This window comes from Cinclus cinclus, chromosome 19, assembly GCF_963662255.1.
Source record: "Cinclus cinclus chromosome 19, bCinCin1.1, whole genome shotgun sequence".
NCBI classification, from domain to species: domain Eukaryota; kingdom Metazoa; phylum Chordata; class Aves; order Passeriformes; family Cinclidae; genus Cinclus; species Cinclus cinclus.
Genome location: NC_085064.1, coordinates 7,928,417 through 7,949,070, shown reverse-complemented (window position 1 = coordinate 7,949,070; position 20,654 = coordinate 7,928,417). Strand labels below are relative to the sequence as shown.

General features: G+C 50.7%; 2 protein-coding genes across 3 annotated transcripts in view; one reads left to right on the top strand and one right to left on the bottom strand.

Annotated features, from left to right (window-relative positions):
* Window positions 1-20,654, bottom strand: part of ASTN2 (astrotactin 2) — a 315,039-nt gene that overhangs the window by 89,801 nt on the left and 204,584 nt on the right. Inside the window, exon 17 of the mRNA XM_062505713.1 lies at window positions 3,344-3,609. Coding sequence (XP_062361697.1) covers window positions 3,344-3,609 — 266 coding nt within the window. The remainder of the gene's footprint in view (window positions 1-3,343; window positions 3,610-20,654) is intronic.
* Window positions 12,431-19,477, top strand: TRIM32 (tripartite motif containing 32). Of its 2 annotated transcripts, XM_062505715.1 has the most exons (3): window positions 12,431-12,790; window positions 14,646-16,421; window positions 19,106-19,477. In XM_062505715.1, the coding sequence occupies exons 2-3, from the start codon at window positions 14,713-14,715 to the stop codon at window positions 19,260-19,262; spliced, it is 1,866 nt and encodes a 621-aa protein (XP_062361699.1). In that variant the 5' UTR covers window positions 12,431-12,790; window positions 14,646-14,712; the 3' UTR covers window positions 19,263-19,477. The 2 variants fall into 2 exon arrangements, with proteins under 2 accessions (XP_062361699.1, XP_062361698.1); XM_062505714.1 differs by lacking the exon at window positions 19,106-19,477 and having other exon boundaries at window positions 14,646-18,891.

Below are 20,654 nucleotides of genomic sequence, written 5' to 3'. Positions count from 1 at the left end.
AGATGAAAAGACAAAACCTATTTAAAAAAATACACATGCTGAAGAGGGCAAAATGTCTTTAGTGGTGTTTGGCTTCATCATTGCTGCTCAGATTATACAGGAAAACTTTCAGCCAAGTTTATAGAAGTCAATATTAATGACTTGCCTTGTTAATGACCTTGTTATCTGTCTGTACAGCACTGTCTTTGTGGACACATATGCAAAGAGAAACGTGTTTACAATTATTGTTTTTTTAACACTACAGGAGAACTAGGATATGCCTGCAGTTCCTTTAAGGTCAGCACTTGCAGTATTGATTGAGAATCATCTGCATGAAGGGAGAAAAGCAGGCAATGGAGCACTCAGGATTGGAGATGCTGGAGCCCAGGCAAGTGAAAATCCTATTAATGGCACAGGAGAACACCACTCTGCAGTGCCTGGATATTCCTGGCCTCATGTTTGGTGATGGAAATGGGCATTTCATTATCCAGATGATACATGAGAGGCTCCTGGTGGCACATGCCCTGTGGGAGCCTCTCAGTGCACAGAGCACGATCACAGTTCAAACTTGGTGGTGTTCTGGCTCTCTGTTGGGTCTTGGCTGATGTCCCTATGGTGGTGGCAGCTCCTAACCACCCTCTATCCTTTTCTCTTTCATGGTAACCCTCCCTGCTCACAGGGAAAGGCAAGGGAAAGATGATGCCCCTGCCCTCCCTGAGCATCCATTGTGCTCAAGCTCATGATGCCACAAGAGAATGGGGACACCTTTTCACACAGGCAGCACTAATCCCACACCAAATCCTCCTCTCCAGGTAGGGACATGGCCCCCATGAGCTCCACTTCCTCCAGAGAGGCAGATACAGCTCTGCCTAGCCCAAGCTGCCTGGAAAAACCTTCAGTGTGGAGAACCAAGGCTTGTGCTGAGGTGGCAGTGGTGGATTTCAGCCTTCAGGAACCAGGGTTTGTCCCTGTTTGCGGTGCCAAGGACAGCAAGAGAAGGAGAGGGAGAGAATATAAATCCTGCACGAGAGAGGCTGGTGGAGAGAAGGGGGAGAAACAAGCTGGGGTGAAGGGATGGAAGGAGCAGGACAGCCCATCAGAAGTGAGCAAGAAGGAGAAAGTGAAGGAGTTGATGCAACACAAGGGGATCTTGCTGAGAGAATGGGAATGACTAGGAAAGAGAAGTAGGGGGAGGGAAGGCAGAAAACACTCCCTGTGTCAGCTGGGGCAAGGAAGGGTATGGTCTTGGATGGGTTATAGGGAGGAAGAAGATGAGGAGGCCTGCTATCAAGAGAAGCCTACAGCTGAAACAATGAGACCCACTAAGGAGGGGTTGGTAAGACAAGACAGCATGATCCCACTTGCTGCCCACCCCAGGACCTTGCACTGCGGATGGCACAAAGTGACCTGTCCTGGCACGTGCTGCTCCCTTAGTGCCTGCTCCAGCAGCTCTGGCAGCATCCCCCAGATCCTGCAGCTGCCCAGATCCCTCATCCTGTCACCTCTTATCCCAGCCCTGCCCATGGACAGCTCCCTGGGGGGGAGCGGGGAGCAGGCTCACACAGCACTCTTACACAGTGACAGTCTCCCAGGGGATGCCCCTCCACCCCTGGGTGAGCAGGTGGAAGGTGGAAGAGGAAGAAGAGGAGAGATGCAGGGAGCACAGCCCCAGGGAATATTGGTGGGGTGTCTCTGGTTTGGTTGCTTTGTTGGGGTTTTGTTTGTTTGCTGGTTTTCCCAGAGCCTCAGCAGAAAGCACAATGCGGGCTGAGCTCCAGCTGCAGCTGATGGGGCCAGCCCTCGCTGGAGCCAGGGGAGCAGGGGAGGGAGGGAAGGGGGGAGGAAGGAAGGCTGCTGGTGGAACAGACTACGGCTCCCCAGGAGAAGGACGTGCCCCAAGTGAGCCCAGCAGTTTTGGCAGGACTGGGGGGACAAGGTGAGGAGGATGAGAAGGAGAGGAGGAGGAAGAAGGGGAGAGTTTGCAGCCAGGCCAGAGAAGCAGGGTGGCATTGCCACCTGGGCACGGGGTGATCCAGGGGACCCGGTGGTGAGCAGGGTCCACGGAGATCCTTCAGATCCTGCTGGGCTCTTCACTGTTACCCCCTTCTCGCTGGCTAACCTACTTCTTGTATCCCTAAAGGAATGTCTCCGTGCAGATTGCTGCTGGGGAGCACATCTTTCTTGCCTGAAGAAAACCAGCTTGCCCACTGCTCTCCCTGTACCTGTAATGTCTCATCCCAGCACTGCCCTGGACATGCTGGTAGCAGCAGGTTAACCTCTACATAAGAACTGCCAGGTGAGAAGAGCAGACGTGGGTGGGGAGAGAATGCAGGAAGAAAACACAGAAAGGGACTTTGAGGAAAAGACCCAGAAAGCGAGGTGAACTGAGGTGTGGAATGGAAGTCAGGCATGGCTTCATGCAAGGACCAACAGGGCTGATAGATAGGAAAGCAGGAGCCAGATCAAGAGGTAGGTGAGGAGTGACAGTCCCCAGAGACAGTAGCCAAAAACTCGGGTACTGGGAGAAGCACGAGGACTCTTCTACCTATGTATGTGGGAAGGGGATGAAGCACCATTCCTGGTGGTCACAGCTCCACGTGCCAGGATTGTTTCCTGACCTGCAGCCCTCTGCGTCCCACCCACAGCTGCTGCACACTGGCTCACTCCAGACATCCCAAACAAGTACAGGCTCAGTGCTAATAAGTGACTTTAAGCAGGTCTGTAATTTCTGGTTTCAAGATTGGGGTCAGAAGGCTGCAGAGGGGGGCTGGGAGTGGCAGTGAACTGAGAAAGTGGGAACTCAATCTCCACAGGATAAACATTTAAGCTCTTGCAGGAGCCTAGCCCCAGGGACCAGTGACCTCCAGCCTGGTTGGTCCCTCCTGGAGTAACAGGGACCTTCTGTGGCTGTGGGACTGTTCCAAGGGGATGGCTTTTCCCTCCCTCCGCACCTTTGCAAAGCCACACTGGAGCCCTGGAGGCCTTTGGCTACCCCTCAAACAGGTATGTCCAAGATCTTGGAGCAGGAGTGGACTGAGCTGGTGCCTGGCTCCTGAGACCTCTCCACAGAACACATCCTGCACACCAGCATGGACACTGGGAATGACTGTGGCCTTGGCTGCTTACAGCATTGTCTTGAACCTATTGCAGGCAGGGAGGTGCAGGTCTGAGAGGGCTGTGGGTGGTGGGCAGCAGGACCTGCCAGTTCCATCCCATAGCTGACACTGACACCATCCCATAGCATTGCCCTCCAAACATGCACAAAAACACCCCCTCCCTCACTCCAGGGAACCTGCAGCGATTGCACAGGGGATCTAAGAGGGGACTGAGAGAGGCGGGGCTGGCCTGGGCCAGGCTCACTCACCTCCCTGGTGTCATTGTCCTGGATCAGAGCGTACAGAGGCACCACCCTGTTGATCTCCAGCAGAACCGGGGTCGGGCTGAGCTGCTCCTTGCCAGGGCGCCGGCACAGGTGGCAGGTGGACGGGCAGCGTCCTTTCTCCTCACAGTGGATCTCCACACCCGAGATGAGGTGGTCATCTGACAGCATCTGAGCTGTCAGCAGGCCTGACAGGTACGTGATGAAGGGCATGGATTTCAGCTCCTTCTTGTTCCCAAGCTCAGTTGTTTCTGGGTTAGGGAGAGGGAAGAAACCAAACAGTATTAAATAAATCTCAGCACATGCCAAAATGCGCTGCAGCCAGGATAAACGCAGCTGCTGAAGGTGTAGGCCAGGTGGGAACAGGAAAAAAAATAAAGGTCAAGAAGGGAAGGCAAAAAAAAAGGACTTCCAGGTCACTGCTTGGAAGTGTGAGTTTTGCCAGACAAGCACATCTGAACTGACAGAACTGATTGTTGTTTTCTTCTCTAACTTATGTTCTTATTTTTTCTAACTTGCATATCCACTCTCTGTGCTCCAAAATGAGACAAAATCACTCCAGTATATCTTCCCTGCCAAAGAGAAACATCCCCAAAGGGACCAGGCCAAGGATGTGAATGTCCTTTATCCCCACCCTAACACCAGCCTCCTCTTGTGGTCCTCAGATCATTCTTTTGGGTGACACATTATCCAGGGCACTGAAATGGATCCAAAGAGGCTGCAAAAGGACTACATGGGGGGATGGAGGCCCTTGGCAGTGGGGAAAAGGAGGTATGAGAACAAATGTCACTGCATGGAGAATAGATGGAAGCATTACCAAAACCAACCTGCCAACACTGCTTTCAAGAAACATTCAGGCCTTTGAAACCCACTGGGAAACCACCTGGTGGTCTTAAGCACAAGGCAATAAACCTGGAGACCCTTTGCTCTGTTCTGTGTTCGTCCAAACACTTGCTAAGGCCAAGGGAAGTATCACACTTGAGCAAAGGAGACACGACTCCAATGTCTGTCCTGTACACTTCCATTTAAATTCTTTGTCTATAGCTGGGTTGACCCAAGAAGGCCCAACTTTTATAACCTGGTGACAGACCTACAGAAGAAGAGACTTTCTCCATCTTATGGCTGCTGCCTCTAGCAACAAATTCCCAGCCCCGAGAAGGAGCAGAAGAGGAACAAGGGCTGTCTCAACACACTCAGCTTGCAGTGACATGCAGCTGATCTGGCAAGGCACAAGCCATTTGGAAATACAAGTAAACAGTATTCATTCATGAGTCCCGGAGCCCTCGAGGGTAGGGACAGCCCTTCCCTGCTGTCTGGCTGTCAGGGAACGCTTCTGTGCACAGGATCAAAACTGTCACGGAGAGAACTAGCAAATTCCAACCAACCCATGTTTTAGTGGAATAGAAAGGGAGTAGTTGCTAAGATAAATTAAAACAAAGCTGTAGGGAGATGTTTCAACATCTAGGGAGATGCTGGTGTACACAGACATGGGAAACAGGAGTTGGAACTGCTTCTTGGAGAGATTATTTTCTAGAAGATCTGCTCCAGGCAACTTCAAGTCTCATAAGGGAAAGCCATGAATCTTTGAAAAACCAGGGTGGCAGAGAAAGAAGGAATTTATAGGAGGATACCATGAGCCTCTTCTCACTTGTGAATAAGAGTAACATCTTCTAACATCACTACTAAAATACATGTGGAAGAGAAAGGAGATAATTACATTTCTGGGCTACAAAGCTTCTTCACCACAGCTGAAGCATCTTTAGAAAACCTTCATGAAGAAGGAAGCTTTAGAGCCATGCTTTTAAGGGAGGACATGAACACAGGGCTGGAAAGACAGTATAATCAGTTATCTCATGACTGGCAACAGGATATCAAACCTTCCTTCTGAATTATTTGCTTTATAGCTAAGAATTATAGATCACTATAATTCAACCAGCGGGAGCAAAGCTATTTCAGGAGCAGCAGTGCTCAGGTGGAGTTGCACAGGGGAAGGCCCAGAGTTCTGAAAATGAGGTAAGATAGAAAACTGTAAGCAGAACAGCTCCCCTTCCCCAGCAGCCATGGGCTCAGTGACAGATTAACCACAAAGCCAGGTGATTCAGGGCAGACCTGTGAGTAGAGCAGACTTCATGGCTGAGGTGGAATTGGCTGTCTACAGTTAATCCTCTTTAGAGCAGATCCCAGCTGCACTGGGGAAAAGGATTCCTTTGCAGACTGACAAAGATCCATCGTGTTCCCTTGTACGAGGGCTCGGGGTACAACTCCAAAGGAGGGAAATGAAACAGGACAAGGTTTAGCAGAGGAAAACTGGCTTCATTGTCAAATTGCCAGCTCTCATCCAGACAAACACTTGGATGTCATCAGCACTGGAGAGCAATCCCTGGTAACTTTTGTGGGATGGGTTTGGGGTGCTTACATACAGCCCTAAGAAAATAATCTCCCCGTTTCTGCTATTGGAACCTATCTGGGAGCACTAGCAACACACCCTGATTGTGAGCCAGGTTCTCCAGAGCCAGAGAGAGGCAGTGAGGACGAGATGCTCCTCATCTGCTTGCTCAGGTGCCTCATCCCAAGAAAGCTGTAGGTTTCCTTGCTGGACACAGTACTTCCCTCTCATCCCACCCATATTCCCCACCCACCACTCAGGGCATCTCACATAGAAGGCTTTCAGATCTGAGAAGTATTTTCCCTCCAAAACATATTCCTGCACCTGCCATTGCAACTATAGCCTGGGAAGATGGGATTGGGGTCCCTCAATTTCCCCCTGCCCTACATCTGACATGAGTTTTGGTTATCTCTTCAGCTCCCTGCATGCAAGGAGAGGGCTCAACAGTGAATTGGAGAAGCCTTACAAGTTTTTGTAGGTTCAGCCTGGCTTTTATTACCTTTATTACCTATATAGAACAGGATAACCTCCCAGGACATTCCTGCAAAGCCTCTGCTTCACTCCTGGGGAAGGACTTTGCAAGTGACTGCTGCCAGGATGCTCACAGGGTCCTTTCTGGGAAGAGGAGACTCAGCTGCAGCAGCAAGGACACGGGGATCCCTTATCAGCTCCTGAATCTGAACATGCTATCACTAACACTGCTGGCAACTCAGCTGAACCCTGGCAACATCTGTATGGGAGCAGAGCCCAGGAGGCAGTTGGACTCATCATGCAACTTGTGGGAGTTATTAGTTTAATATTTTTTTTTGTCTGAAATATGGATTTAAACAAAAAAAACAAAACAAAACAAAACAAAAACAAAACAAAACAAAAAAAGAGCACCACAAAACAAATAAAATAACAGCCTTGTGCCAGGCATCAGGCCTTGTGTTAGAAAGGGTGAATGAGTAGCACAGGATGTGCAGAGGTACCATTTGCCTACTGGGGTGCCTGGTTCTGTTTCTGGGCTCCACCAGGATTTTACAATCTCACAGCATGAGGTGTGTGCCTGCACAAAAGGGTCCCTGCTCGGGATGCAGCAGTTGCTGATGTGGGAAAATGCTTCCAGCATTGCCAGCAGCACCTCCTGGTGCCTGGACATGAGGGAGCAGGGTAACACCACTCCTGCAGCAAAAACAACAGCATAATACCTAATTTGTACTGGAGTTCTGTCCTGTCTTGAGAGCTCCCAGGAGAAGATGTGTTTCCTAGCGGCCCAGCATTTCATACAACACCTCTTCCAGAAGATCCCCAAGTCATCCCAAAACTGGGAATCATTCCACTTGCCACAAGAATGCAGCCATATAAGGGGTAGGATGTGATATCTCCTGAAGGTTAGAAATGCTTGGAACAAGAACAGGAGAAGGCTCTCCAGCTGGAGTTGTAGAGAGAACAGACCCAGGCAGGGATTCCTACAGGCTCAGCAGGTTAACCCCACCAACACCAACAGGCTGCTCAGCTGGGCTTGATTTAGGACCTGGGATTTGCATTTTATGTAAGGAAGAGGGAATTCTGCTCCACCTTCCCCATACACCACCTTTCACTGGACAGACTTAGTGCCACCACAGGCAAGAGAGTGGGGACTTGTGGCCAGGACACATCACTTGACACAGGCTGCCTGTTTATCACCTGGTGGAATAATTTGCCTTTTTGCTGGGAAATCCATCCAAAGTGAGCTAGAAAGGAAATCAGTAGATGCGTTTGCCTGGGGATTTCTACTCCACTGAGATATTGTCAGTGCAGTGGCCACCAGGTCTATGAAGAGCTTGGACAGATTTAATGCTGCCCACTGTTAGTGATGGGCAGACACTGCTGGGTCTGTGAGGAAGGTGTGGGACAGTGTCCAGGGGACTCGGTCTGGCACATCTGTCTATGTGTGCTGGAAAGATGATAGGGATAGGGATAGGGATAGGGATAGGGATAGGGATAGGGATAGGACAGGAAGGAATGGCTGGCAGACAGCAGGGTTTGATGGGACATAACAGGAAGAAATTCTTTCTGGGAGGGTGCTGAAACCCTGGCACAGGGTGCCCAGAGAAGCTGTGGCTGCCCCTGAATCCCTGGAAGTGGCCAAGGCCAGGTTGGACAGGGTTTGGAGCAGCCTGGGACAGTGGAAGGTGCCCAGTGGGACGAGATGGGCTTTAAGGTGTCTTCCAACCCAAAGCATTCTATCATTCCAGCCCTGGCTGAAGGGGAACCACCACCCCAGCCAAACCAACACCCCAGTCCTGGAGTTCAGCGTGGGTTGGGCAAGGCATTACTCTGGAGGAACCACTAGGCGACTTTTGGGACAATCAGCATGAACCACGTGTGGGAATGCCATCCCCTGGGCAAAGGCATGTGCTCAGTGTGCCCTGGGGGCTGCAGGATGCGAGCACGGGGCTCAGGATGGGCACCATGGGATGGCACGGAGCTCAGGATGGGCACTGTGAGGGTGTCACGGAGCTCAGGATGGGCACTGAGGGGTGGTGCAGTGATCAGGATGGGCACTGTGGGGGTGTCACGGAGCTCAGGATGGGCACTGAGGGGTGGTGCAGTGATCAGGATGGGCACTGTGGGGGTGTCACGGAGCTCAGGATGGGCACTGAGGGGTGGTGCAGTGATCAGGATGGGCACTGTGGGGGTGTCACGGAGCTCAGGATGGGCACTGAGGGGTGGTGCAGTGATCAGGATGGGCACTGTGGGGGTGTCACGGAGCTCAGGATGGGCACTGAGGGGTGGTGCAGTGATCAGGATGGGCACTGTGGGGGTGTCACGGAGCTCAGGATGGGCACCGCGGGTGTTGCGGAGCCGCCCGCCGGACCCTCCCCGCGGCGGGTCCCGGTCCGGCGGGGCAGTTGTGGCCGTGTCGGTCCGTGGGGCCCTGCTGCCCTCTCGTGGCACCGCGGCAGGACGGCGCCGGGTTCATCCCGGTGTGCGGACATCATCCCGGCACGGGGACATAATCCCAGCCTGCGGACATCATCCTAGGACGAGGCACATCATCCCGGCGTGCGGCACATCATCCCAGGACGGGGACATCATCCCAGGACGGGGACATCATCCCGGCATGGGGACATCATCCCGGCCTGTGGCACATCCCGCTGCCCTCACCCCGTGGTCCCTCCATGCTGGGAGGTCTCATGGGGTCTCATGACCCGTGGGGTCTCATCCTCCCGTCCTCATCCCTCGGGAAGGGGACTGAGGCACAGCGGATGTGTAACATGCTCGGGATGTCGGTGCTTGATAAACTCCTGAGCATGAGGCTCCGTCACCCCTTTCAATCCCGTTTGTAGAATGGAAGGGTCTGAAATGGACCTTAAAGATCACTGTGTTCCAACACCACGTCATGGGCAGGGATGTCTCCCATTAGAACAGGTTGCCCCAAGCCCCATCCAACCCTGCTTTGAGCACATCCAGGGATGGAGCAGCCACAACCTCCCTGGGCAACCTGTGCTGGTGCCTCACCACCCTCACAGTAAAAAAGAAAAACAAACAAACCTCTCAATATCTAATCCAAATTTCCCTGTTTCAATTTGTACCCATAACTCCTTGTCCTGTCACCACAGTTCCTGGTGAAGAGTATGTCCACACTGCTTCTGCCTCTCTTCACATCCTCCTCTCCCTGATGACACTGTGCCCACTGCTCCCAGCTGATTAACCAAACTCAATTAAACACAATCCTGACATCCAACACCAAGGTGTGAACAGTGAGCTGCATGCCCGTGCTCGTGACTGGTGGCATGTGTGACCCCCAGCCAGCCACAGCCCCGCTGCCCCAGGGACAGTCCCAAAGGTACCAGCACAGATAAGCTGAGCACATCATCTCTGCTGCCTGAAGGTTGGACAGGGAGGATCTCACCTCAGCTTCAGATGAGATATTTGTACACATGCAAGTCCGAGGTATTAAGAAAAAAAGAGCTCTTAGAGACCTCTGATAACACTCACTAAAAGGGCATTTTGAAAGTACCCCTTGTAACATAGCTTTGGCAAAGGAACTGGCTCTGCAGATGCTGCACACCCCCCAGTGTCCCTCCAGTGCTTGCACTGGGTCCCAAGAAAAGCACCAAGAGCCCTGCCCTGCTCATCCAACCCCTGGCAGCATCTTAGGACTTGTTTCCCTGCCTCCAAAACACTTTGGCCCCATGACGGTGGCTCCATGACCTCCCAAGTCCCCCCTCCATGGCAGCTGGCTCCCTCTCTGCTCCAACACACCACACATCCCTTCCCCATGGGATGGCTGAGACTTTCCTAACCCTGCCAGCTGCGTGTCTTGCTACCAGCATGGGGCAGCCCCTTGGGACATGTCACCTTGTCCATGGGTCAGGGTGACCAGGGTCCTGGGCTGGACCTTCCCATCCTTCCTTGTCATGTAGGGTCCCCATACTCACACATGATGGGTAACATCATCAGCTCATCATTATCACCTCTAATTAAATCCAGAGTCCTTTGTTTTCTCCCCAGGATACACTGAAAGAGTATTTCCTATTTCTACATTGTCTTTTCCTCACACTGTTAATTTTCAGGTGTGGGTGGCCTCACAAGATCTGCCAGACCACCCTGGTTTCAATATTTACATCCATTTTTCTTCCCCATATATCAGGGACAGAAAGAGCATATCCCTGGCGAGGCCAGGAACTAGGAGTGAACCCTGTGTCCCCTTCCTGGGCACAGAAATACCCCCAGGGAGACACTGGGGCTTGTAACAGGGGACTGTAAAATCTCACTTGTTTTCTTCTGTAACCCTGGCCAGGCTTTGCATCTGCTCTTGCTGTCTCTGAGTGCATCCACTGGCCACACTGCTGATCCCTGCTGCTCCAGGGATGTAGACTGTAGTTCCAAATGAACCATTCTTTTCTAAACAAAGTGGAAAAACCATCAAGAGCAGAAGGTGGCAAGATTTGCTGCATTATGCAAGTGTAAGGTCGGTGGTGGCTGGAACAGGTGAGCAGTGGAAAAGTGCTGCAGGCAGAGAGGTCACATGGAGGATTTTGGGAAATGGTTAAACTGAGGACTTGTCTCTTCCCCAGGCAGTGAATTCCTTCAAGCCTGAGCTTCCAGACCTCCAGCTGCACATCAGCCCTGGGCTGACCATGAGATGCTGCCTGTGGCACTGGAGCCATGGCACCAGTGGCGTGTGAAGGGCACGGTTCCTTTGGCTTCCCTGACATTCCTAAGTGTGCTGTGCAGCCCCACAGTGTCACAGCAGAATGGGTCTCTCTGCCATCTCTAAAGCAAGTTCATGACATCCAAGCAAAAATGGGGCTGGAATGGGGTAAGTGCTCCTGATGGTGATACTGGCTTCAGGAAACACGGGGCAGAGCCCAACCAAATCCCTCTGGCTACCACTGCCAGCCTGCAGCATCTGCTCAAAGCTGCAGCTGTACCCAAAATAGTCCTTTTTGTCCTGGAGTCCACAGGCTGCTCCAATGCACAGTATGAAATGAGAAACACACATTTTCAGTAGGGGATGTAAAACCCCATCAAATAATGAGGAACCTGCTGGGGGAAGGGAAGGGGAAAGGAAAAGGAAAAAGGGTGTTGGAAGGGAATGGAAAAGGGAAGGGAAATGAGAAGAGAATGTAAGACAAGGGAAATGAAAAAGGAAGTGAAAAAGTAGAGAAAGGAGAAGGGAAGGGAAAGGGGAAAGGGAAGGTGAAAGAAAAGAGGAAGGGGCTGATCCCACAGCAGCACTGCCTGATCAGGGAAAGGACAGTGAATAATCCCTGTGAGCAGAAATGACACGTAACGACCCGATTTAAAAAACAACAACAACAACAAAAACAAACAAACAAACAAAAAAACCCACGAAAACCCAAACAAACAAAAAACCCAACACACACACAAAAAACACCAACAAGCAACCCCCAAAACAACAACAGAGGAAAAAAAAAAAACAAAACACAAAGACGTTCCTGCTTCCCCTTTGTTAGTTTTAACCTTTCCTTTCACAACGAGTACCGCAGCACAAGCCCGGCAGACCGCGCCCCCCCGCACCCCCCGTGCCGGTGTCGCGGTCCCCCCGCTGTGTCCCCCCTCCCCATGTACCGCCCGCCGCGGCGCGCCCGAACTACATCTCCCGGCAGGCCCCGCGGCCTCGATCACGTGACGCGCGGGGCGCGGCGCACGCCGGGAGCGGCGCGGCCCGGAGCGGCGGCAGGTGAGGAGCGCGCGCGCCGGGCGGCGGCGGCGCCCCCTGCAGGGTGGGGCGAGTGCGGCGGGAGCTGCGGGCGGGCGGCGTGAGGGGACGGGACGGGATAGGATGGAATGGAGGGAATGGAAGGGGGGACCGGGCCGCGCCCCGCGGGGTGGGCGCTCCCCACCGCGCTAGGAGCGAGGGATCCGGCTCGTTTCGTCTTCCCCCCCCCCCCCCCCGGCAGCAGCGCGGCGGCCGAGGCAGAGCGGGCTCGTAGCGGGCCCCGCCCGCCCTGCTGCCACTGACCCCAGGCTGCGGCCAGACGGTGCCTGTTCTTTGTGCGGACGCGGTGGTCACACATCAGCACGGGTCACTCCACGGCTGCTCCATCCCTGCAATGCCCAAGGCCAGGCTGGACGGGCTTTGGAGCAGCCTGGGCCGGTAGAACGTGTTGCCCCAGCCCATGGCAGGGGGTGGAATTAGGTCATCGTTAAGGTCCTTCCAACCCAAACCCTTGGATTTCTCAGTGAAACGCCCTCAAACCCAAGGGTTGTCCTGCCGGTTTTGTTGTTGTGACAACACCTGTCAGCGGCGCTTATTTTGCAGCGTTACCCCGTTATTTTCCCTCGTTAGTGACACGAGCAATGAATTACAAGTGGAGTCGGTGTTCTCACCGCAGACACTCAACTACCAGGTGACAAGAGAAACCACGGCAGGAAATTTCTTTCGGATGTAAGGAAACCAAGCTCACATAATTCACGGTTTTATGGCTTGATCCTCAGCTGAGGCTTTCTGTAATACACTGCTCTGCGTCAGAGGAACTGCCCCGGGAGGGACCGACACGCAAGAACAACTCGCTGTTAAGGAAACTTCCATGGAGGCACAGCCGAGTGTGAGAGAGAGATAAAAGGAAAAATAACGTCCCATTACTGAGGGCGTGCTGACATTCCGATAAAGGGGGTTATATATGAAAAGAATGTCATACAAATCAGCTCTCTAAAAGCCCAACCTGACTTAAAATCCCATCCACCATTGTTCTTTAATGAAAATACTTGTTTTAAAGGTAGCTTTTATTGTAACTCTCAGTACTTGGTGCCTGTGCTGCTTGCTCCCTTGTCGTTCCCTAAGTGAGTCTTTTGACGTGTTTCCAAGGAAAGTAAGACTAATGAACCTGGTATCCTGTGTTTCATTTTTTAAAATGATTTTAAATCACAGATTTTTCCACCCTCAGAGGAAGGTTTCTGTTCTCCATGGCAGTGCCCAGGTTTCTGCTTCCCCAGGGCCAGGGCTGTGATACTCAACCTGCCACCATAGAGCTGATCCCAGCATGGTGCCTGGAGATTCTGCCATGCCACTGAATCCCTTTCTGAAATACAGGCTTTAAAGGACTCTGAACTGCAGCTGACAAATTAAAATTAGGGGGCTTTTTTTCTTTTCTGTAGGAGCATAAAGAACTTTTCTTCCTTGCAGTTGTTTTTCTGCACAGGAGCACGCAGCAAACTCAAAATACACAGAACCTTTCCCAGAGAGGAGGGAGCAGCGGGGAAGTGAAAATGCTGTGTTCATGCAGCCATTTCTCAGAGAGAGCTGTGTGTTCACATCCCTCTGCCACTGTCTCTTCATTTCAAAGACTAACTACTTCCTTCTCCTCCTCCTCCTCCTCTTCCCTAGAAAAAAAAGGTTTTCTTCCCTGTTTTTTTAGTGGCTAAGCAGTACAATAACAAAGGATTTGAAACCCAGTCTAGTGAATAATAACTTAATGATGTGAGCCCTGTTCTGTTCCTTTTGAATGGATGGCTGCCTTGGCAGGAGAGCTGCTGGGATCTGCTCCCTGCTGGGAGGGATGTGAGGGTGGAGAAACCTGGATTGAAGCTGAACAGCAACCAGAGTGGTGTAAAACTGAACCAGGGGATGAGAACGAGGTCAAGGCTACAAGATTGTGAAACGAGGAGAAATTAAATGCAGTTAAGCTGAGTTCAGGAGCTAATAGTGAACACTGGGAGTGTGTTTGGAGTTGGGATGTTTGGAGTTGTCTGTTAACGCCATTATTGCTAATACTGCCTGAGCTGTGTTTAATTGGCATGAAGCATGGTGCAGTGTGGCAGAGGTTACTGAGGTGCACCGACATCAGACCTTCTCTGTGTGTTTTCAGTGTGCACAATCACCCCCAGAACGAGTGGAAGCTGACAGAGCATTCCTGCTACTTTCACTCCCTTGAAAATGTGTTTTGGCTCTCTAGCAAAGCAGAGTGTACCAAGCACATCTATTCTGTTGGTATCTGATGTCACGTCTGAATGCAGGTCTCCAGAGGTGATCTATTAATGTCCTAAAGCATCGCACCATCTGCTTCCTCCTTTGATGCACAACATTTTGAATGTCTAGTTTAATCTCCCTGGGTTTCAGTAAATTATGTAAACTCAGAGGCTTGGCAGCAGGAGATGGGCACCATGAGGAGATGATTCAGTCATCAGTATCTACCGGGCTTCCATATTGGTGCCATTACACTTCTTTCAGTGCTGCTTTACAAATTTTGCACGTGAATAATTCATTGCACTGGGAGCTGCAAGTTAGTTTTGAAATTTGCCCACCCTGAGATTAGCTATAACTAATCCATCCTCCCAACATGGAAAAGCTAGCTGGGTTTCTTTTTCTGCAGGGTTAGGTGATAAGTCAGAAATAAATTGCATGTATACATAACTGCTGGTGCTGACATAAATCACATTTCCCTTTTTTTTCTTCCTGGACAGAATCGGAGCACCTTGGAATAGATGTGAGCACAAGGCACTGTGCTGGATAAAGCTGCCTTGGAGCACCATGGCTGCCGCCCCTTATCTCAACTCTGACGCGCTGCGGGAGGTCCTGGAGTGCCCCATCTGCATGGAGTCCTTCACCGAGGAGAACCTGAGGCCCAAACTCCTGCACTGTGGGCACACCATCTGCAAGCAGTGTCTGGAGAAGCTCCTGGCAAACAGCATCAATGGGATCCGGTGCCCCTTCTGCAGCAAGATCACACGAATCACCAGCTTGGCTCAGCTCACTGACAACCTCACCGTGCTGAAGATCATCGACACGGCGGGCCTGGGGGAAGTGGTGGGACTTCTCATGTGCAAGGTCTGCGGGAGGAGGCTGCCAAGACAATTTTGCAAGAGCTGTAGCTTGGTTTTGTGTGAGCCCTGCAAGGAGGCTTCGCACATGCCCCCAGGACACAGAGTCATTGCTGTCAAAGAGGCTGCTGAGGAGCGTAGGCGGGAGTTTGGGATGAGGCTTGCCAGGCTTCGGGAGCTCATGGGTGATCTTCAGAAAAGGAAAGCTGCTCTGGAGGATGTTTCAAGAGATCTGCAATCCCGATACAAAGCGGTTCTGCAGGAGTACAGCAAAGAGGAGCGCAAGATCCAGGAAGAACTGGCCAGGTCACGCAAGTTCTTCACTACCTCTTTGACTGAAGTGGAGAAGATAAATAACCAGGTGATGGAGGAGCAAGCTTACCTGCTGAGCTTAGCAGAAGTGCAGATAATGTCTCGCTGTGATTACTTCCTTGCCAAAATAAAGCAGGGGGATATAGCTCTCCTGGAGGAGGCAGCGGATGAGGAAGAACCAGAGCTGACAAACAGTCTCCCAAGGGAGCTGACTCTCCAAGAGGTGGAACTCCTCAAGGTGAGCCATGTGGGACCACTGCAGATCGGGCAGGTAGTGAAGAAACCCCGGACCGTTAACGTGGAGGAATCGCTCATGGAAAATGCAGCATCCTCCTTTGTACCATTTAGGGAGCCTGACTTGGTGCAAGAGGAGCCCTGCTGCACCCCCCATTCCTCGCCAGCCAAGCCAAGGATGCCTGAAGCAGCCACGAGCATCCAGCAGTGTTCCTTTATCAGGAAGATGGGCTCCAAGGGCAGCCTGCCAGGGATGTTCAACCTCCCCGTCAGCCTGCACGTCACCAGCCAAGGCGAGGTGCTCGTGGCAGACCGGGGCAACTTCCGAATCCAGGTTTTTACGCGCAAGGGCTTCCTGAAGGAGATCCGCCGGAGCCCCAGTGGCATCGACAGCTTCGTGCTGAGTTTCCTTGGAGCAGACCTGCCCAACTTGACCCCCCTTTCTGTCACCATGAACTGCCACGGGCTGATCGGTGTGACAGACAGCTACGACAACTCTGTCAAGGTGTACACCATGGATGGCCACTGCGTGGCGTGCCACCGGAGCCAGCTGAGCAAGCCCTGGGGCATCGCCGCGCTGCCCTCGGGCCAGTTCGTCGTCACCGACGTGGAAGGGGGGAAGCTCTGGTGCTTCACCGTGGACCGTGGCGTGGGGGTGGTGAAGTACAGCTGCCTGTGCAGCGCCGTGCGCCCCAAGTTTGTCACCTGCGACGCTGAAGGGACCATTTACTTCACTCAGGGGCTGGGGCTCAACCTGGAGAACCGGCAGTACGAGCACCACTTGGAAGGAGGCTTCTCCATTGGCTCCGTTGGCCCAGATGGGCAGTTGGGACGCCAGATCAGCCATTTCTTCTCCGAGAATGAGGATTTCAGGTGCATTGCTGGGATGTGCGTTGATTCCAGGGGAGATCTGATTGTTGCTGACAGCAGTCGTAAGGAAATCCTGCATTTTCCTAAGGGAGGCGGCTACAACATCTTAATCCGGGAGGGACTCACCTGCCCAGTAGGTATTGCTGTTACTCCCAAAGGGCAGCTGCTGGTGCTGGACTGTTGGGATCATTGCATTAAGATCTACAGTTACCACCTGAGAAGATACTCCACCCCTTAAAGGCTTGGTTGCAAGCAAAGCCTGTCTTGGCAGTGGAGAGTCTTGCCTCCTTGCAATCCAACGGGAACCAGTGTCAAGCCTTCAAGAAGGTTGTGCCATAACTGAAGGGGATTTGGCATAGAGGTCATCATGTTCTGTGTTTAGAAACAAAATAGCTTTTGTGGTGGTGGTGGTGGTCTGCTTTTTCTTCCTCTTTTTTTATATAAAATCCATACAAATAAGAACAAGTATGATGGAAAGGATCCATCCTTTGCAGTCTTGGTTCTTGTGACTGGTCACACCATAAACCTCTTCACCTCCTTATGCCACATCTCCTACACTTCCAGCTTCAACCATTGTGTCTTTCATTGTGCCATAAACACTGACTGACTGCTCTAAATCACCTTCCCTTAGAGAACTAGCAGAGGCAATCCTGTGGTACTTGCAAGGAACTGGGTAGCAGTTGTCTGGGCAACTCCTAGAGAGAGCAATTTGTTCTTGCAGCACTGCATAAAATGAAATGGCCTCTTCAACCACGCAGAAATGAAGCTTTGCTTCCACCCTGACGAGGCAAGGTTGTTGCTCCCATTTTTCTGGTGTTCAGGAGATTGCCCCATCGTGCCATTTGTGAATTGTGTCTGTTCCATGTGAACTGAGTACTGTGCAATCGTGGGAGACCGAGCTGAGCCAGAAAATTGCCCTCTTTATTCTTGAGTTGTAAGAAGACGGGTTTTATTACTAATCAGAGTTCTGCTAGATAGAAAGGGATAAAAGGGGAGGGGGCTGGAGAAAAATAAAAAGAGGGGAAACCTAGGGTTGCTATTTACTGTTGTTTTATTATTAAATGTATCCTGGAAACTGTCTTTGGAAGGTTTATCTGGTATCTAAAATTTACTGGCGAAGAGGGGAAGAGATGGGGAAGTAAGACTGGGAGATTGTAGGAAATGAGATTAAACGCAACGTATTGTATATTCACCTGCACTTCACTACTCTGCATTCCAGACCGCTGCATTTAGCATTAGGTTTCTACTCATTTGCACCTCCTCTGTGCAAGTTACTCACTTCTGAGGTAGGGATGGGCAGGGGGGACTACTTCACTTATATTTTTTTAATACTTGGAAGCGCATCCATTGGTTCATGACCTTTTTTTCTCTTGCACAGCAAAGCACTACATTCCTCAGAGTATTTTTTTTATTTTTTTTTTTTTTTCCATGACACCAGCAGGCACCAGAGTTGCTGTTCATCAAGGCTTTGGGCCAAATGAAGCACAAAACTGCAGCTGTGTGAACCAAGGCCCCCACAGTGCTGCTCTCCTGGCTGATAAATGTGTACCTCAGTGTGGTGCTGCTTGCCCAGAATAGTTTATTGAAGGAAAGATGCATTTAAATAGGGCACAGTGGTAGCATGTTAATCTGCCACAGATAATAGTTACACTGCAGTGTGTTTATTTGTTGCCATCAACAACGTAGTTGCAAATTTGGGGCCACGACAGACAATATAAAAGCTGATTTTATGGTGGCTGCCATGCTCCTGCAAATTGTTTGCTACTTGTCCTACAACATGTTTGCAACAGGTGATTTTTCTTTTTTTTTTAAGCCCATATACTTTTCCCTGCTGAAACAGCAAAGAGAAACAGGTTGGTGAGCTGCTGCTGCTCCAGCTGGATGTTTGGCAGTTAAAGGGACTGCAGAAAAAGCACTGGAAACAGATTTTGGTGGAATTTGGGGTTTTTTTCCCCCCTTTCTTTGTTGTTCTCAGCCAGTGCTGAAGTAGCACATGAACACAGCTGTGTGATGGAGCTTCCATCAGGGCAGCTTCCAGTTTCTCTTGCTATAATGTGCTGGGAAAAGCTTGTGGAGAAGGGACCTAAGACTTGAAGTGGTTGATAGTGCTGAGGCAGCCCAAGGGACTCAACTGCTCTTCCTTCCTGAGCTGCTCTGTGTGCTTGGCAAGGCTACCAACTTTAACATCACTGCTCACATTCTCTGCTTCTCTTTCTTGGGTGGGAGGGGCAGTTGCCCAAGGCATGTGACAGCAATTTGAGGAACCTTTCTCATATTGAATTTGTGTCTTGGGGAGGTGATGATGATTACTGGGCTGTTCTGCAGTTCATGACATTGTAACTGAAAGCTTTCTTCCAATTTTATGCTAATGGAAGTTCCTCTCCTGGTTTCTTTTAAACATTTCTCCTGCTTCCAAGAACTGCTCCACACAGGAGTCTACTGTGGTCCTGAATAATTAAAGCAATATTATCTATGATAATATGTACCTCTGTAATTTTCTGTTCCCATGGATTTTATTTTTTTCATTAACAGCACAACTACTAGCAATAACATTTCCTGGAGTGCTTGAAAAAAAAAAAAAAACGAAAAAAATAAAAGCTGGTCCAGTAAATGGAGCAGTTGGTTACTCCAGCCTGTTCCTGGTTACAGAGTTCAAACAAAGTGTCTGTCATCTGTTTCTCACTCAGAGAATTAAGAAAAAGAACACCACCCTGTGAAGCACTGGTGGGCCAGGACACTGCAATCGGCGCCTGGGGCTCTGCCTTGCCTGCAGCTCTTCCTGGGGGCTTCAGGGAGAAAAAGGAAAACCTGCTGTTCCTCACCCAGGGTCTGCACATCCCCTGACAAAACTCGACTGTGAGATGATTTTACAGAGCTCTTCTTGCTGTGGTGCTCCCACACAGTGTCATGATCATCTGCCAAATGAGGTGAAGTGGAGTAATTAAGGATTATGTTGAAATAGTTTGGCTCCTGCTCTGTACCTGGAGGAAAAGCTTGTCTGGTCATACGTATGTGTTTGGTTTTTTAAAGATTGTGTAATAAAGGAAAAATTGATCCAATTAAAAGTGTATTGCAAACGGCTCATTTTCTTATTAAAAAACTTAATCTTTTCCCCTCTGTGGCAGATTGGATTTTACAGCTAGTGGGGATTAGATTGGAACACAGTGGCTATGAGACCCTTTTTATGTGTCAGGGTACTGAGGGTAAATCTGATCTTGGCAGATCGTGGAACTTTTCCTGACACTTCCCTACCCACTTTATAAACAAATGCTGTGGTTTTGTACCTTAACTCACACTGCCTCAAGGGCAGTATCTTCCTTGTCACCTGATGTTTCAGAAGTCTGATTTGAGTTCACTGGCTCCAGAAGCTCAATGGATCGTGGGAGCCTGGCTGAAAACTCCATCCCCAGTGTCCCTGGCTCATCCATGGTCTGCTAGTGGAGACCTGTGGTGCAGCCAGGTGACTGGACACATCAGGAGCCACGGGCTCACCTAGAACACCTCAGACTTTGGTGCACTTACATTGTGGGGGTATAAAACACCTGGATTTACTCTGTCTGTAGTCCCCCTCTTTCAAGGCACCAGCTCGGGCTGTTCTGATGTTGCACCATGACTAAATCAGATCAAAGCTCTGCCATGGGAGCTGAGCTGGTGAGGAAACCTGGTGTGACTGAGTGTGGGGGGTGTGGCTGTGAAGGTGCCTGGACCCCAGCTCGGGTGGTGCCAGTGGGGCTGCCAGAGGGGCTCCTGGGTGGTCAGCAGGGACATTTCCTCAGTAGGTACATCCACAGTACATGCAGGTTCTCCCTTTGTCCAGCCACCTGGCTGATGTGGGTGAAGGATTTCATTACCTGGGCTCATCTCAGCTCTTTAAAGAGATATGAATTTTTGGTTTATCAAACATTATTCAACCCTCGCAGAACAATTGTTACGTGGTGCTGTTAGACCTACCCTGTAGCTTTATCGCACGTTTGGATTTCTTAGGGTCAAACAGCTGAAACATGGACATTGTTCCTGGCAAAACCAGGAGTCAAGGAATGAAGGGATGAGGAGGAGAGCCTGTTCCTCATCAAAGGGGGTAGAGCTACAAAAGTAAAAATAAAGCCAGATGCTTTGAGTTGTTCCTATTGTATAGCTTAAGTGATTTTTCTGGGTCATTACTCAATATGAGGATTTGAAGTTATTTCATTTTGCACAACTAATTACTTGACTTGCCTGGCAATTTTGGATTACAAT